Consider the following 19018-nt stretch of genomic DNA (forward strand, 5'->3'; position numbering starts at 1 on the left):
TTTTAGGATAACAAAAATAAACAAATTCAAAATAAGACCTTCTCAGGGTATCTCCTACACGGATAATGTTCTCTATTGAAACGCGAAGGACTAGCAGTATTTTTCTGCCCTTGCCTATATCGAAAGTATAGACTGGGATTTTCTAGTTCGTTAATAAAACTTTTCGCTTCACATTTACGACAGAGACAATTTACAGTCAGTTATAGAAATTTTACGTCAAAGTCCTTTATTCCATTTTCGGGTGTGCCTCAGGGTTCGAACCTAGGCCCGTTACTGTTTTTACTTTTCATCAATGATCTAGCTGATGCGATACCATGCAATAAACTAATATATGCGGGTTATTTCAAGTCATACGCTAAAATAAGTTCCATCAATGACTGTTTTTTTCTACAATCGTGTCCCAACATCTTACACATATGGTGTATACAAAATCGTTTAACACTCAATTACGATAAATGCAAAATTTTACCATACTCCCGGAAACAATCAATTATTAGATATGACTATAATATAAATGGTTATATAATTGAAAGAGTACAGAACTTCAAAGACTTGGGTATTACAATTGACACCAAGCACACATTTGTAAATCACGTTACAGATGTAATCGAAAAAGCGTATAGAACATGGGTTCATATATCGAAATTGCAGGGATTTTTCAAACGTTGGCACTCTTAAAATATTATTTTGTTCTCTATTTAGGACTAGGATTGAATATGGTGCTTTTATAATGCTATCCCATTTATAATATTCATTGTCACAATTTGGAAGCTATACAAAGAAAATTTTTGAAGTTTTTAATCTATCTAGAATCTATTAACCATTTAAATTTACTGTCTAGAATTGATGTTAGTTCATTAGCCGTTCGACGAAATATTATAATCATTCGTTTTTTATATAATTTGCTCAATAACAAGATCGACTGTCCAGAGCTTCCATACGCATTAAATTTTTTTATGCCATGCGCAAACACACGCCAACAAAATTTATTTTATTCACAATCGGTCAGTAATGTGAAACTTTCAAACTTTTTAAAAGTTTGGAAGTGAGCTATTACATACTTCACTTCAATCTCAAGGGTGGAAAGTGACATATGTCACTTATCTGTCACTTTCCACCCAAGAGCTGAAAGTAACTGTCACTTTCCACCCAAGAGATGGAAATGAATGTCACTTTCGACCTTAAAACGTTACGTATGTGTAATTAATGATAGATGGAAATCAGCGATTATAAATAACTATAAGGAGAGCTTATGGTGAAGACTGTCAAGTTATGTCAATTTTTGTATTTTCCAACGCCTGCTGAGTGACTCATATTAAACAGAAATCAAAGTTTTAAATTAGGACATTTTTATTTTATTTTAAAACTACAATTAAAACGATTGTGAATAAAATAGCATACAAACCTCGGCAAAAGTACCATTCCTATGTCTCGAGAACTAGTTCACCTCGAGGCTGCGCCTCTCGGTAAACTATAGTTCTCTCGACAGTAATGGAATACTTTCCGCCTCGGTATGTAATATACTATTACATGTTACATTATAATACAAATGGTTTTGTTGAGTCCCCGATAGCTTTAATGTGTAGGATAGCGCACAAATGTGACATACATTTCGACTCCGTTAAAACTATATGCCGGTATGTACAGGACTTATCGTAGGGATTAACTTTTTTTATGTTAACGTTAAAGTTTCATTTGCCTTAATTTGTTTTTTTTTTTTTTTGTGAGTTACCTTTTGATTCCTGTAATTGGGTTTGTGCTGTTGGGATCAATAAATTTATTTATTTATTTATATATTTGAATACATTTTGGATCAATTTTGTTGTAATATTAGTTTTAACATGGTAGCATCTAACATTAAGTCAATGTTTTACTTTTTTTAAATGGTATAAAATATCAAAGATCGCTTGGAAATCTTAAATTAACTGTCATTATTTACTATTAAAATTAAATTAAACTCGCACTGCTTTTTTGGGTTGTATTTTTATGAGTAATTAACAAATCCAAAACCTTTTGTAGTACAAGTTACTATTTGTTAATAATCAGTTGACTACAACAATAATTAACCACAGCTAAAGGTAATTAGTTTTGTAGTTAACCACCAAACACCAGCTGGTAGTTAAGAGTGAGCACTACATTTAACAAGTTGAAGTTAGTACTAGTTGCTAGTTGTAACTACTGTAGTTGTAGTTAATAGTTGAAAATGTGGTTAACTAAATGATGTAGTTATGTCATAGTAATGCCCAACACTACTGGATGAGCAATATAGTATACCTATACCTTAATCACAAAAAATACTAGTTCATATTCACTTGATCTCTTTATTTTTAAGTAAAGTTAAAATGCAGTTTCGTGTAATTGTTCGCCGGTGGAATATTTAACTGAAAAACTCGGAAAATTTTATGTTGTCTAACAATGAGAATATAATTCATGAATCACATGACCCCATTTCTTCCAATAGAATTTGTTCATGCCCTTAGTTACATGTCTATCACAGCGATAATAATTTTATTGCCTTATTGTGGTCTGTTGCTACCTAAATTTAAAAACTGTCAAATTGACAAATGTTAAAATTTCGTAAATTTTTTTGTCTTTTATGGCTTGCCAACGTTGGGGGCAAGCTCAAAACGACAAAATCAATTCTGTTATCAAAAAATGTGTTCATTTATTATATTCTCATGTTGAATATAACTCGTGATATGATTAATAATCGAAGATATGGCTCGTGAAACCGAAGCAGCACATTCAACTCGTGCTTCGCACTCGTTGAATCTGCAGCTCGGTTTCACTCGAAATATTATCGATAATAATCATATCACTTGTTATATTATAACTGAGAATATAATTCATGAATCACATGACCCCATTTCTTCCAATAGAATTTGTTCATGCCCTTAGTTACATGTCTATCACAGCGATAATAATTTTATTGCCTTATTGTGGTCTGTTGCTACCTAAATTTAAAAACTGTCAAATTGACAAATTTTAAAATTTCGTAAATTTTTTTGTATTTTGTGGCTTGCCAACGTTGGGGGCAAGCTCAAAACGACGAAATCAATTCTATTATCAAAAAATGTGTTCATTTATTATATTCTCATGTTGAATATAACTCGTGATATGATTAATAATCGAAGATATGGCTCGTGAAACCGCAGCAGCACATTCAACTCGTGCTTCGCACTCGTTGAATCTGCAGCTCGGTTTCACTCGAAATATTATCGATAATAATCATATCACTTGTTATATTATAATTGAAAACATTATTATACCCACGGGAACAACTTTGAGGTTCATAAAAATGTGTTTTCGCTGTCGACAATTTAAGTTTGGAAATAAAACGGATCGCTAATACTGAAGGATGGATAAATAACATCCCAAGTAGCTGGGTCTTCTTGCAGTTATGGGTAGACAAGCACTGAGATCGGCTTGAGCAGTACGCAAAATCTAGCAAAACTCGTTTCCGTAGAGTACGAATAGAGATCTGTAGAACAGTTCGACCTTTACCGATATTTTCACTAACTCACACCAAGAGACAGCGCCTCTCAGACCTTATTAGAATGGACTTTGTATTTCGTTGGCTAGGAACTTTCACAACAAGCATTTTCTCCTATATCATATCCAAAGTTCTGATAAAAGACAGAACTTCCTTCGTCCTTGAAGTATAATCCGACAAATTCCGCTTCTTTGAAAAATTATAAAATTTGATGTTGCTATTTTCGTTGTTGTGATAATTTCTATATAAAGTAAAAACTAGCGGTATAAATAACACCGCCACAGCCACTGTGTCAAGAATGAGCGCTCCCAACTGCGGACAATGTAAAATATATTTAAATCAGACAACCATCTGGAAAAAGTATCCTCTCAGCACTAATAACAAGCTTAAGCTCAAGTGTTTATGTTTATACATCGAAAGAATGACACGTAGAAAATAGTTTGACTTGAACGAGTTTGTCTTCTCAAAACATGAATAACTGAATATTATAATTCTTATTTTATCATTAGTAGATAAAGACGTGCGTATTCTCATATTTAAAAAAAAATTGTGCGACTCAATCGTAATTTGATCAATAAAAAAATTGTGATGACGTCATCAACATCATCGATAATACTAGTCATAACCCAAAAGAAAAAAAGAAATAGCCAAATTTGGCCTTAGCTGCAACCTCACGACCGATTATAGACTCGGTTTGTGGTAAAATAGAGTTATACTGCATTATTTTTTTGCGAAAATTTGGACATTTAGGGAACAAACTCAAAGCGAATTCGTACACTACAAGCATAAGAGTAGAATTTCAAAATGGAATTGCTTGAGATGACGTCAACAAATTGTTGGTGGAGATGATTGGCTAGATTTTGGTTAGCGTTTAACAATATACATGATATTCCTAATATACTTACCTACAAAATTTGACAACAATCGGTCCATTAGTTTCGGAAATTACGTGTGTAATAAAAATCGACACAGATAGACAGACAGGCGGAAAAGAGAGATCACTCTTTTCTTAATCCAGGGGTCATGAATCGTCGAGAAAACATGAAACCTGCAAGTCGCCCAATGGACTAGATTACTACAAGAATTTTTTCAAGATTTTTAACTCACCTGTTTCTAAATTTATCAAGTCACCCGGAAACTGTTGGGGCTGCAGTCTTCAAGCTGGTCTAAGCAAGCAACATTTCTTAAATATCCGAGACATTTTAACAAACACATTAAGCCAACAAAAGACAATCCGGTTTAATCGTTGTTGGACAACCATAATAGTCTGCAAGGAGGCTTTGTAAATATTTTTTTACTTAATGCAGTGTGAATGATGTGATACATGTTTTTATTTCTAGTATTAAAATTATGAATTTCAGTACGAAAGACCTGTTTATGTTTAAAAAAGAACACACAGATCTCGTATATGTAAAAAGAAGGCAAAGTGAGTATATTAAGGTTTTTGAAAATATTCAGTATGACACGTATTATCCTTTTCTGAACAATGAAAATGCCCTAAGCCGCCGAAGAAGATTCCCAAACGCAAATTCTGTATCGCAGGTGTGACTTTCTACGTAAATCGACAACAAATAATCCCACTAAATAAATATCGGATATTTAAAATTAGATATCAGGTTTTTGACAACTTACCAATAATTTTCTCGCAATGGAGATACCAATAATTTAGTCTCTCATCCAGAACTAATAACAAAAAGTTGACACTGAATGTTCTACTTATTGACTGAATTATGTATGTGACATTTAATGTTACCCAAATTGAACTGTATGTTTTTTATATAAAATCTTAAGTAGCGATTTTTATCTTGTTTAACTAGAAACCATTTTGGTTAAACCATCTGAAAATTTGATTTGTATTTTGTAGTGTGGTTACAAATTTTTTGCAGAAAATTCTATTTAGTTGGAATGTGAGAACTACTGTATCATTTGCGAAGAGTGAAACATGAGCATGAGTATTAATATTTAGACAGAAATCATTTGTGCATATTATAAATGATATAGGGCCTAAGGTGGCTCCTTGAGGAACTGCACCTCAAGTACAGATGAGACATATTGCCTTCTTTGGGAAACCCCGGATGTCGTACGCTTCTAATTTTTAAGAAACTTTCTCGTGATTTATATAAACAGACGCTTCGCTCAAGTGGCAGAATAAACTGATAGAGTACTGTAAAAAATCCACTTGTCAACAAACTCGAAGATACAGCAAACATTTTTTTTTTTTTTTGGTGAAAATGGACATGAAAGATTGCGTTTTAAAAGTTTGAAGCCGTGTCACATACATGTAACGACTCGAGCAAAAAATTAAGCTTCTTTACATAAATATGGAGAACAGACACCCAACTAAAGGCTCACTTCGTGAGTACACAGGTGGAGCCGACATTGTTACATGATCAACTAAAAAAAAACTACTTAATAATACAACAATCCCAAAAACAAAACCAACAGATAATATCGATTATGAAAAAATTTCCTTTACACTATTTTACTATTTCTAAATAATAAATATTATATAGATGGTTGTCTAAAAAAAGAAAAATATCATTAAGGGACAGAAAAAGTTGCAATAAATTTAATATTGAAGAATCTAAATAACTAACTGTTGAACATAATTACTATATAAATATAAAAAATGTACAATTAAAAAAACAATACAAAATTGCTTTGCAACCAATTTATTTTCTGTTTCGTGGTTTAAATCCGATGAGATGTTTCACCAGATTGAACTTTGTACTTTTTTCACTTGAATTTTTTATTCCTTGGTTTTTTAAATCCGATGAGATGTTTCAGCAGAAGTTCAAAACCAGAACTATAACTGGCTGGTAAATCGTTATTAGCATCGCCAATCTTGTACTTATTTTTATTCTTTATATACATTTTTTCACTTTGTGTATTTTGGAACTATTCTATTGTAACTTCATGACCATTTTGTTGGCAGTCTGCAAGGAATAGCAAACGACCTGCTTTGAAACATAAATTGTATAAGCATGAGAAGTTCAAATGATAAATACTAAATGCTCACGTTAAAATTATTTTAAATAAATTTATAGAAATGAGAATGACTGGGAACACCCACACAAAGTACAAAATGAATAAAGTCCTACATTCATAAGTGTGGTTGGCGGAGGTTCCGACGCCTGACTTATTAGGTGCTTATGCTTATGCAAACTCGGTTATCTCACTTCTCCACTGCTATATATTTTAAAAACTAAGGAGAAATGATGAAATATTAGTTGATTTTTGGGAGCAGCTAAAAGTCAAGTAAAAGACAGCTAAATTTTGGTATTGTTTCTATATTTTTAAATGAGACTGAAAAACAGTGTGATAGTAATTTATTTCAATTTTTATCTTGGATAGATAAGATAGATTTTTGTGGAAATTTAAATTACTCGAGTAGTTATGCCACGTTCTAGAAGAAACTTTTCAAATCCTGTCTTGTAGGCCAAAAAGCTTTTTTGTTAAGTTTTATTTTTAGGAAAATTAGTCCAATTTTAGGATCTAAAAAAATGTGCGTCAACAACAAATAACCTATTTTTAGTTAAAATGAAATATTTAAAAAATGTGCACAAAGATTATACTTGAAAAGTGTGTTCTTTTTGCTAAAATGTAAAAATTTATCGACATGCATTAATTAACTGGAGAGTTCAGGTGTAAGACATAACTAGCTTGAAAAATGTTTTCCTTGGGATAAGTGAGTATGTTTTATAAATTTGGATGAAGTATGTGTGGATAAAGGAAATTAAGCAATAAATCGATTTTCAGGGTTACATAGAATTTGGTCATTTGTTAGCGTGTGCCCCTCTGATCGCCTTTTCAGGATGTAATATCCACGATGTTTAACTATAAATCTTATAAACCTCCTTACACCTGGGACTAAAAATTTGTGTTGCTTTTCTCTTTTTGAATTGACACTCTTTACATTCGTGGCATTTAAGACCTTCTTCCTTCAAGTGAAGGAAATTTGCGTGTCTGTTCAAATTTTGTTGTGGTTTGGTTTTGAATAGACATTTTTTCTCACTTATACCGCTTGGCATCTTGTTCATCTAAATGGATAAGATTTATGTGGAATCTTAAACACGCATACCTTATATTGAAATGGCGTTCTTCTGTATGACGTTTCAAATTCAGTCTCTTTTAAACTACTCACACTCTGAAGATTTTTTTCGTTCGGTGCTGGGGACACTTTATCAAGACATTTGTTTCAAAGTTGCATTTTTCACAAACGTAGTTTTCTACGCTGAAGTCCTCACGTGATGAATCTTTTCTAGATTAAGGCCATGATATTTACTCATTAATGTCTTGTCTGAATAGAGCGTTAGTTTCGTTTTAAAACAGCAGTGTTTACAGTAATTCACTTGGATCTTGGCGTTTCCGCAAGTGAATTTTTCCAGAGATGAACGGAGTCTCACGCGGTTTGTTATAAGAAGAAGTGATGTTGTAAAATCTGGACATAACTTACAAGTGTGGACGTTTTTCCATGAAAACCTTCCCTGTGTTGCAAATGCGTCCGAGTATTTCAAAGTTAGTTCCTAAAGCCGTTTTATTACACTAGAGAAGCAATTGCAACTTTGGTTAGTTAAATCTCGTTGGAGCATGTTAAAATTGGCAATCACTGTTTGTACGAGAGGACAGGGTGGATTTAAGGGGAACGTTTAGTCTGGTTTGGTCCTAACAGGAGTTGCATTTTAAAAATACGAGACATATCACGTAATTATATTATAAAATATATTCAAATTAACTCAACTAATCCATCACAGCTTGTACAATTAACCGATTTCTCGTTTCATTTTGCAGTCCAGTTGCAAATTTTTTAGGCTTTTAAACGGTATCACAAGGAAGCTGACACTTTTTCCTTAAAAATTACATCAACTTGGCCCTTAAAGAGTGGTCAAAAAGTTGATCAAGTTTATTATATATATTTTTTTTTATTAAAAACTGCAAACTAGACTTGGATATAAATATGGAGGTCCCCTGAACTCAAGTTTGTTAATTTGAAATACCGGTATGACTTTTAAAATTGCTGCTCTAGTCGGTCATGATGCGTACGTCAGCAGTACAGTTGAAACGGCTCACGTAAGCGTCATGCCAACTAGAGCAGAAATTTAAAAATCACTCGATTTTTTTTTAAGCAACAGGTCTCGTATTTGCAAAATGCAACTGCTGACACGTCGTTAATATTTAAGATAGAACGAAACCAGATCAGACGTGCGCCTTAATCATTTTTTTTTGCAATAACCTTGGGAAGTTGGTGTTGTGGTTGAACATTTGCTTACCAACAGACAAGTACAAAAATGTTGAAAATTTTCTTATCCGAATTTAAAAATGAAGTAATTTTGTATCGATTTCATCTACTTTTAAAATAAGCTTAGATTTATTTCATTTAGGACTAACATCTACGGCAAAAAAATGTTATCAGTGAAACCAGATTTGTAATTTCCATAGGACAATATTATCAATATAGGAACATAACTTTATTGATATTCTTTCCTGTGCTATAATTCGTTTCAGAGACAATGAACTAAAAACTTTGACTGACGCTTTTCTAAATCAATTTACAATTACCTAGATTAAAAGATTTTAAAATATATAATATACTAGCTGACCCCGTGAACTTCGTTTCACCTACAATTTAGTTTTGAATCTGCAAAATCGAATGCTTTGAAATCTTGCAGATGTTTTAAACATATGATAAGCATAATAAATTTTTATTCAAAATATATTTACTTATCCCCTCCAAAAAATTGATGACGTCAGCCCAAAATTTTGCCAAATAAATCCTATCTAAAATGTCCAAAATAGGATGAGACTATACTTGTGATTTATCATTTCATTCATATTTTTTAGTTTTGCTTATAGGGGGTGTCTCAAAAAAATTAATCACTGAGTCAATTTATTTTATTGATTGAATCAAGAATTGCAAAACTGAATTTTGAAATATTGCAGACTTTTTGAAGTTACTGTTTGACATGGTAGGTTTTCAATCAAAATATATCTGTTTATCAAGCCCAAAAACTTGAAGACATCATCTCAAGATTTTGCCGAATAAATCCTATCTAAAATATGGAAAACATCATCAGTATATTTTCGTAATTTATCATTGCATTCATATTTTTTAGACTTGCTTTTACAGTGACTCAAAAAAATATATATGGATCCGTCAATTAATTTTAGTGAATAACTCAAGAGTTGCAAAAATGAATACTTTGAGATCTTGCAGACGTTTTAAAGTTATTGTAAGCATGGTAAATTGTTAAGAATATTTATTTATTCCCCCCAAAAAATTGATGGAATGGCTCACTCGATTTTCGCAGATAATTTTGGGAATACAATACAGTTATTTTTAGTATTACACTGCACCAATCCAAGGTGGTATACGTGTTGATAGTAAATGTTGATTAGGTCATCACAAAATTGTGTGAAGAACAGACTCAACTTGAAAATGCTGAATAGGTTTCATTATACTTTTGGTGCGAACGAAGTTCTGTCGAAACAACGTTCGATCAATTTTTTGACAATGGTTGATATAAATAAAACTCAGTAGTGCTCATACTCGAAATACGAAGTATCTACTCGAATATCAAATAAAAATATTACTAGTTTTTCTAGATGATATTAATACTTCAGTAGGTAACAGTTGATGCTCAAGTAGCATCTCGATACAACAAAAAAGGACAACAGTGACAGTGTTCAACCATCAAGGCAAAAATCGAGTCACCAAAATATAAGTTAGCATGGGGTAGACACCTTGAGATGGGAATCTCAATGGCCAGTGTTAGAAAAAACGCACTGCACAATTTATGCATAAATAAAATGAAAATTTTACGATATTCCTGCTCCTAATGTGTTTTTCAAACTGAATGCACGTTTTGACGACGTTCCACGTTCATGAAAGTCACCATGTTTAGTTAAAATTCACTCTTACAACGATCCTACTCGTTTTCTAAGCTGCTTTACAGACACCTCAGTTATTTGCCACGCCGATGCTCATTTCTAGATTAAATGCTCACAAAACGCGTAGATGTTCAGTTTGTGTCCGGGGAGATACAATGTTTCCAAGTAGGTACTCAGTACATAGAGTAGATGCTCAGGTATATAAGAGTAATAATGAAGTAGGTACTTCGTACTTCGAATATGAGCATCTACTCAGTTTTATTCATACCACCCAATGTCTAGCTTCAATGTTTGATTATGTTGATTATGGGCACAACGCTGATCAACTTCCATATCCGAATTACTTATGAAATAAATCATTGCGGTTTGCACCTGAAGTAGTTCGTCGCACATTTGATTGACTTCATGGACCTATGTCAGCTTGTCGTCTTCTCGGCATTTTAATGAACTTCATAAAACGACACAGAATTATTTTCACACTCAATCAAATCTGTAAATTTTGTCTTGAGAATTTTAAAATATTGAAAACTTCAAATTAAATCCTCGAATAACGGTAAAGTTTGAGGTTTTGTCGAAACCAACAAAGTGAATATAGGTAAAAAGAATGGCAGATCAAAATGAATAAGAAACTTTCGCAATGTGTAATTAAATTCACTTTAACCAAGACTTTTCTTAAAATAAACGACGCTTTTTTTTTACGAAAAAACAAAGAACGATTTGAAATGCAATATACTTTTCACAATCGCACGGAAGAATTAGTTTTGTATGGCACGTCAGTTAGACGACAGGTCCGTCAGAAACGCCAACTATTGAAATTAATTCGAAGTGGCGATTCCCATACAAAATTTTTAGAATTTTTTTATTTTTTAACTGTTCTTTTAAGTTATCCTTATTTTTTTTATTTATAAACCATCCCCGTAATATAAAAAAAATTTCAAATCGGTCAGGCCGTTTTTGAGTCTTAGCGAGACGAACAGGAACAACAATTTATTTTTATTTTATAGACGATTAAAAAATGGGGGTTGGTGGTAGAAAGGTGAAAATTTAGGGTTATGTGTATTTTTTGATGCCAAATCTTAAAAAAATAAAAATAAAAAATTTTGTCCAAAAAATTGACAAACATTTTTTAGGGTGGGCCACCCTTATCACTTAGGGATTTAAAAAATAGTTTACAACTTATTGTCAGACCTACCGAATATACGTAAAAAATTTCATACAAATCGGTCAACCCATTTCGGAGAAGTTCGGTTACAAACACTGTGACGCGATAATTTTATACATAATGCATTATTATTTTAGAACAAATTTCATTACCATAAAAAAGGTTATACTGACCCGACCTTAAAAGATAGACAGATGCTGTCGCGGACTTTTCTTTAGAACTTTTAGAGGGGAACAATTTCGTCATACATGATTTTTACGTAACTTTAACCGTTTAAGCAGCGTAAGCAACGGAAGCTGTCAAAGGAGGAATAATTTTCCCGTTTTTCCGAATTTTTCATTGCTACTTCGCTCCTAATGATCGTCGCGTGATGTTATATAGCCTATATGTAGATATGATACATGGACTATCTAACACAAAAAGATTTTTTGAATTTGAACCAGTAGTTTCTGAGATATGCGTGTTCAAATAAACAAAAGCTTCAGCTTTATTATATAAGTATAGAAGTATACTTAGATAACTATTTTATGACAAGAAAATGTAGAAGTTAATCTAATAGATCAAACTAACAAAGAAATAAGGTTCTGTAATTTTTAACTGGATGGAAAAATGAGATATACATTAGTAGCATTAAATAACTCCAAGCATTTCAAAGAAGACAGAAGAAAAACTCTGCTGCAATATAACTGGCTAATCACAAAAATTTTTTCTGGTAATCTGATAAAAGTATAATGGTCTGTTGTATATTTTTTCGACTTTTGAACTATGGACTAATTTCGTAAATGTTACAATGTAGACTTTTGATTATATGTTTATAAATCTACAAATAGATAATAGAACTGCAATTATAGTTGTTACAAAATTCTAGTCTTTGTTAAAAAAATGATCTAAAAACTTCTCAAAATATGACCTATAAAACGAAACTATATACTTACAAAATATTTTAACATCACTATGACTTTGGTATTGATGTTTTTTTTTTCAGTTATTTTATGTTTGCAAAACTATGTTCCTTCAGACTTATTACAATGGTATGTTTTCGTGTCTGCTTTTGGAAAGAGACAGAGAAAACAGATGCAAAAACATTGATGTTATAACAGGCTTGAATGAAAGCTCAATCCCGCCCAAAACATTGTTTTATAACAAAAAGGCTTCTCAATAAAAATTCCCTTTCGAAAGATAATAGACATAGCCGAGAACTTCAAATTTATTATTTATTATCTTTCGCTTTGTAAAGTCACAATAATGTGTAATCATCAAAAAACCGTCTTTATTAGTTGCAGTTACATTTTCATCAACTGCCTTTCTCATTCCTCTTTGTAAGTAATAGATGGTGAGAAATACAATTTGCTCTTCCAACACCAACCTAAGGAGTTTTTTGTTGAACGCATTTTACTATCCGCTTGTTATCCCCAAGAGTCAAATCTCATACAGCCCCTGCACTCTGCGTTTTTGATTCCACCTTTTCGTAGTAGTCCCCATCTATCTTGTTACACAACCGCCACAAAAGTGATAAAAAATTTGGTTGTTATCGTTTACTAATTTATAATTATTATCACATTAGCAGCGATGATGGGGTATACATAATGACCTATTTTCAATTAATAACATGATTTCAAAATGCACAGAATGACTGTTATTTTGATGAAAAGCTTTACTGTTTCGTCTTTCATCGTGTTTTTTATTACTCTCTCAAAGTGGCAGGAGGTAGTGCGGTAAATGTTTAACTGTTACTTTGGCAACACTTCACACCTAAGTTTGATACCAACCAAGATACATTTAAACCATAAGTAGGTATGTTTACCTATTTATATTTATATCGTAGCAAACTAAAAATTATTTGCTGGTAAAATGTATATTCCTCTCTAAAATTTTTATTTTATTGGTGTTATTTATATTTGATTTAGAACAAATAAAAGTTATATTGAATCAGGGACTTTATTTCTAGTTCATCTGAGCTAATAGAAATATGTAACTTGCACTAAACTTGTAAAAATATAACATTAAGAATGGTATTATTTATTTTTATCCATTTAATCACATTGCTAACTTACTATATTTGAATTTCTGGTATTGAGAATCACTCTCCAGATTTGCGAAAGAGTATATTCCATAAATCGACAAATTTAATATTTTTGTCACTGCTTTTGTATCGATTAATTTATATATAACCAACAATACGTCACGGAAATAACAGTTTTTTATGCTTCAACTGCTAGTGTTTACTAAAATGTGTTAACAAATAGGTATGCTAAATTGATTTGAAATCGAATGTAGTAGTGTGATATGCGTCATTGATGGTGGTGCCCTCTAACAATGAATACTGCAATGTTGACGGACATTGTGCAGATTACTCTACAAGAATTTTGTATTTGTCAAAAACGTCAAAATTCAATAGTGTCTTTTTCTAGTATGAAATGTCAAATTTTATTTAAGATAACTTAAATGGTTTTCTCAAATATTTGTTTTTACAACAAAACACAAAGTGTTCATAAGTAATACATTGCAAGTGCCATCAACTTCAGTATGTCCCTAGAGCAAACCGCATGTGAAGGTATAAATATCGGCTTAGCTTGGAAAGTATAATCGTAACCTATAAGTTAGATATCATTTCAGATTTAAAAGCCTTTGAAAGACGACTTACTGAGGTTATAGCTTGTTTACATCCATCCACAATAAGATGGAGAAGTAAGAAATGTTGCTTACCAGATATCAAAAATACAATCGTTAATTTTTAGTTGTACTCATAGTTGTTTCGATATGTATAGCCACAGGCGCCGGCCAATGGTTGATGGACCCAGAAACACGCATAGTTCCACTTTCACAATCTCTCACAAATCATCCATTCTTTATTGTTTCTACTATTATGTTCCGTAAGTATATTTCGTAATCATAATATGTAGATCTCCTAATATCACTGTTTTCTTATAGTAATAATTTTGTTCCTTGGTGTGCACAAGAGAGTAATAGCAGCTTCCATCATAACATCTAGGACTAGGGAAGTTTTAAATGATTTTAACATGTCTTGTGATGATTCAGGTAAACTTATTTTGAGACCTCGGCCTACAAATATTACGTGACAAATATGTTATCACATTAAGTCCATTTTCAAGCAATTTTTATTTTTACTAGACTTGTTACCTTGTGAATAATGTTCTCTTCAATAAATTTTTTATCAAAGAAATCCTATGTTCAATTCTTTATTTAAATTAATGTAGTTTATTAAAATTTAATGTTAATAAATTTTCTCACTTTCCTAATGTACTTGCTTTATGAAAATTCCTGGTTTTAATAATCACAGTTACAAACTAAGACCATTTGGTTTGAGGAAATAAACTAACCATAGAAACAAAATTTAACCATTTATTTTTATACAGTTTCCCAGAACTTAACTTGAACTAGAACTTGGCGCTAATTGGAGAGGGTCATACAATCGCTGTTAAAGTGAAAAATAGTACGTGATGCCATGTTTTCTGCGGCACATATATGTTATTACTTTTCTCATTAATTGCTATGATTTGCTGTTACACAGCACCTCAGTACCTAAACAAATATTCAATACCTATTCGTGAGAAGCTTTTCTCCTAAAAAATTCAAAACGCAACCAACAATACAACTGAATAGCACTACGTTTCGGGTGAAAACCTAACACGAACTCCTAGACTGCTGGTGTAGGACTTTGTTGTTTTATTCAATTTAAAACCCATTTACACAATCGATCCAGTAGTTTCGAAGATTATCTGTCTAATAAAAATCCGGACAGACGGCAGACAGACAGACGGAAACGGAAGACCTATTTCTTCGTACTCTAGGGGTCATGAAAAGTCGAGAAAAGGTAAAAATAGTCGCTTACGCTCGGGAAGTAAAACAATAAATCAGGAGGCAGCACTTTTGACCAGGTTTCTAATTAGATACCCGTTACTAAAGTACTTTTGAAATTGTATTTCTCGTTGCGTCTTTTACATGCTACACAAATTGTTTGTCTTCAACATGTGTCAACATAAACAAATGTTTTAAACTAGTGAAAACAACGCTTAATTAATAATAATTATCTATATAAGAGGATATTATTTTACAAAAGGTTATCGCTTAAATTTTATTAATGAGCGCAATTAATTTCAAATAACTGTGATTGACCTCACGATTCAAATTACCAAAAACTGTAAGCATTGCGAAAAATAACAAAGTCTTATTCAAAATGAACTTCCCTAGCCCCTGAAACAGGTACCTATAATTAAATAGATCTAATTTCTTAGATAAATGATAAAACTCCACCATATATAACCAATTCTGAAAAATATAAATTTTGATTTTTTCCGCAAATCTGAATGTTTAAGAAAAAAAATCAAAACGCATAGTTAAGCCACAGGTATAAAAGTAGGTATGTTATTTTATAAAATTCAAATAGTAACTATTTACTGTACAAAATTTTGAGGTGACGTTATTATCAAATTGTTGGTTGCGATGATCAGACAAATTTTGATTAGAGTTTTACTGCGTATTGCTAAAATACGCATAAAAGTTTTCAACTATATACCTCAGTCTCGTACCTTCAGAGGTTATCTGTTTAATAAAATAAAATCGCCAACAAACTACTGCTGGGAACGAAAAACCTATTTTGTCGTACAGTTTTTACTTTTACATAAATAAGTACTCTAAGTTTTGTAAAAAGTCGGGAAAACATGAAATTAGCCACTCGCCGGATGGTCCCTCTTATAGTACCTATGTATTTCCTTAGCTTACGGTCCTTGCTGTACATTACAATTTACAGAAAGGCTAAAATTAAAAACAGACAACCATTTCATATCGACTATCGGCAAAGGTTTTATTAGCATATGATACTAAAATAGTGGTTCCAAAAATTATTTACCCCATTGACCACTCCAGTGGGAACAATTTAGTTGTAGTTTACCACATACCACAAATACCATCCTCCGAAATTTTGGTTTATGTTGTTTCACCACTAACTTTCAATATATCTAGCCGAGTATTGTTCATGTACTTTCCCAGCGCATTAACTCGGAAAAGTGAAAATTAATTCAGTAAAGCAGCACAATCATGTGACAGTGTTTTAACAAAATAATAAATACGAATTTTGTTGTTAATACAAGAGCTGCAGTCATTATGAAAAATCTACGCCATTGCAGCAGCACTACGAAAGTTGTTTCCAAACATTCAACGCTGAAGAAGGTAAAAGTAAGTAGCTAGGTAAAAGTAAGTAAGTAATGAGGTAGTATCGATTTTCTGTGTGGATATAGGGCAAATCAACACTCGATCTACACCACGAACGCTCTGCACACGGTTTTACTCAAATAAGGTAGGCATCAAGCAGTAAAGAATCGTAAAGGCGAAAATCGTTCAAGGAATCTCGGTTCTACGCTGCAAACTAGTCTTTAAAGTAAAATAACGACGAAAGTTAAAACAGTTACCAGATTAGCCACATTTAGAAAACAACTTTTAAACGGATTTAAATTAAAAGTAATCGTAGGTGTCCATATTGTTCTATAGTGACTTCTTCCATTCCTTGTTGGCTTTATAAAGCAATGTTATATTTAAGTACAAGAGTTTACGTTAACAAGAATACTTACTTAGCATTTGTATCACAAATGTATTGTAGAAAAGCAATTTTTTATGAGTATACCTTACTAATTAGTACTTTAAAAATTTATTAGTTTAACTGGTGATTGATATTTTATTAAAGAACTATTCACTGCGAACAACAGGATATATAAATTAGCTAAAAAAAGAGACAAATAAATATAGAATTAAATTTAATTAAAGAAAGTAACAGAAACGGTCCAAAATTTCAGGTGGCCGATTTTTTTTGCCGCTCAGCATATTTTGTTGCAAATAAAATGTTATATAAAGTAAGTTTTATGTTTCTATTGAAATTGAAACCGTTCATTTTTATGATATAATCCTGTGTCGGGGGCAGGAGTGACACAAGCGTGGAAGTCGCACTAGAGAAGCTATAAACATAATACTAAAGTATTGATAAGTTATATTTTGAAGACCCTCATTTATTCAATTATTTTGGAAACAAGTATGTACTTACAATGATGTATTTGTGATACAGGTACTGATTGGTGATCTTTTGCTTGTAATCTTAAGCTGATACTTCTTTAGCACTTCATTCGTAATTTAATAAAAATTAATTTTCTGTATATAGGTACTTCACACATTTTTCCTGTTCCATTGAGAGCTTTTTCTATGTACTACTCTGTGTAAACTATAAAACGATACATTCATCTCTATCTCGTCGAATCAAAACGGGTTTACTGTAATGGGTATTTTTGTCAAGAGCGAGTGCAAATATGACACTAATAAACACATGTTATGTTTACATCCATTAGATCATCGAAACGTGTGTGTTGTTATATAACGAGAGAGTACTTTTTAAGATTGCTATCAATTTTAAAGTTTGAGTTGTAAGTGCAGCGATCAAAGACAAAGTTTTAAAAATATATAGCTGTCTTTGATAGTACTTTTTATTACTCCTTCGGTATAACACAGGTACCTACATCTTAAAAAAATATATATTTGAATATGTAAAAATTTAAGGTTTTTGTCAGAAATAAAAATCTTACATGAGATAAAAGTAAACCGGAAGATTTAACAAGGAGCAATTCAAAGACTTGTTCAAGAAGTAAAAGAAGTAGCAGCACACAAAATAAAAGCAAATATCAAGCAAATGATTTTCAGATACTCAACATTAATTTTAAACAATAGTGGAGATTTTTGCTTTGTGAATGTAATAAACTGACGAATAATTATTTATTTTTTTATTGCTGTCTAATTAGCATATTTTATTTTATTATATTATAGCCACGGGTCGACCATTTCACAGACCGACCATGTGATTACCTACTGCCATAAATTCTAGAAAGCCGTAAAACCCTAATAAACCTTTTTAAAATTTAACTATGTGATGATCAGCGTAATTCGTGATTGTAGTTCGCTATGTTTCAAGAAAAGTATGTCTGTACTTTTTAAACTCTTATAACTATAACCTATTTCTCTCTGGTTGTCAAAAATTCAAATTTATACGTCCAGAGCCGTGGTCAAGACCGTGGTCAAGACTTTACAACTCAATGACTTTTTTATTTTACACATCGTATTGATAAAGTACCTATAGACTCAAAATTTTGTTACCAGAACCTCCTGCGATCCCTAATTATGTTGCTCACATTTTTAGTCGATTTTTTAGAGACCAGCCTCTGATGTGCACGATTTCATTACTTCCAAGGAAATATTTTTAGCCATTGTAACGAACGCCGAATTTATTAATGTTTTATTGATGTTTCATACCTCGCCGAAAACGAAAATACCTGTCTCCTGTTTCCATTTCTGTCTATCTAAATTCATATAATAATACTACCTAGTAGATTGATTATTTTCAAATTTTGGTGCGATTAAATATTATAGTACAGAATGGTAAAACACCATCCAAAAATGATGAAGTCATTTCAAAATGT

The 19018-nt window shown here is 31.9% G+C and overlaps 1 protein-coding gene across 2 annotated transcripts; it reads left to right on the forward strand.

Annotated features, from left to right (window-relative positions):
* The first annotated feature begins 13920 nt into the window (after positions 1-13920).
* On the forward strand, positions 13921-14727 carry LOC135135120 (nuclear envelope phosphatase-regulatory subunit 1-like). Of its 2 annotated transcripts, none has more exons than XM_064064114.1 (4): positions 13921-14097; positions 14148-14231; positions 14282-14416; positions 14475-14727. In XM_064064114.1, exons 1-4 carry the CDS (start codon positions 14070-14072, stop codon positions 14621-14623), a joined length of 396 nt encoding a protein of 131 aa, XP_063920184.1. In that variant the 5' UTR covers positions 13921-14069; the 3' UTR covers positions 14624-14727. The 2 variants fall into 2 exon arrangements, with proteins under 2 accessions (XP_063920184.1, XP_063920185.1); XM_064064115.1 differs by having other exon boundaries at positions 13922-14097; positions 14160-14231.
* Positions 14728-19018: the final 4291 nt, after the last annotated feature.

This window comes from Zophobas morio, unplaced genomic scaffold, assembly GCF_036711695.1.
Source record: "Zophobas morio isolate AGI-343-1 ecotype UQ-CSIRO unplaced genomic scaffold, CSIRO_AGI_Zmor_V1 ptg000024l, whole genome shotgun sequence".
Classification (NCBI taxonomy): domain Eukaryota; kingdom Metazoa; phylum Arthropoda; class Insecta; order Coleoptera; family Tenebrionidae; genus Zophobas; species Zophobas morio.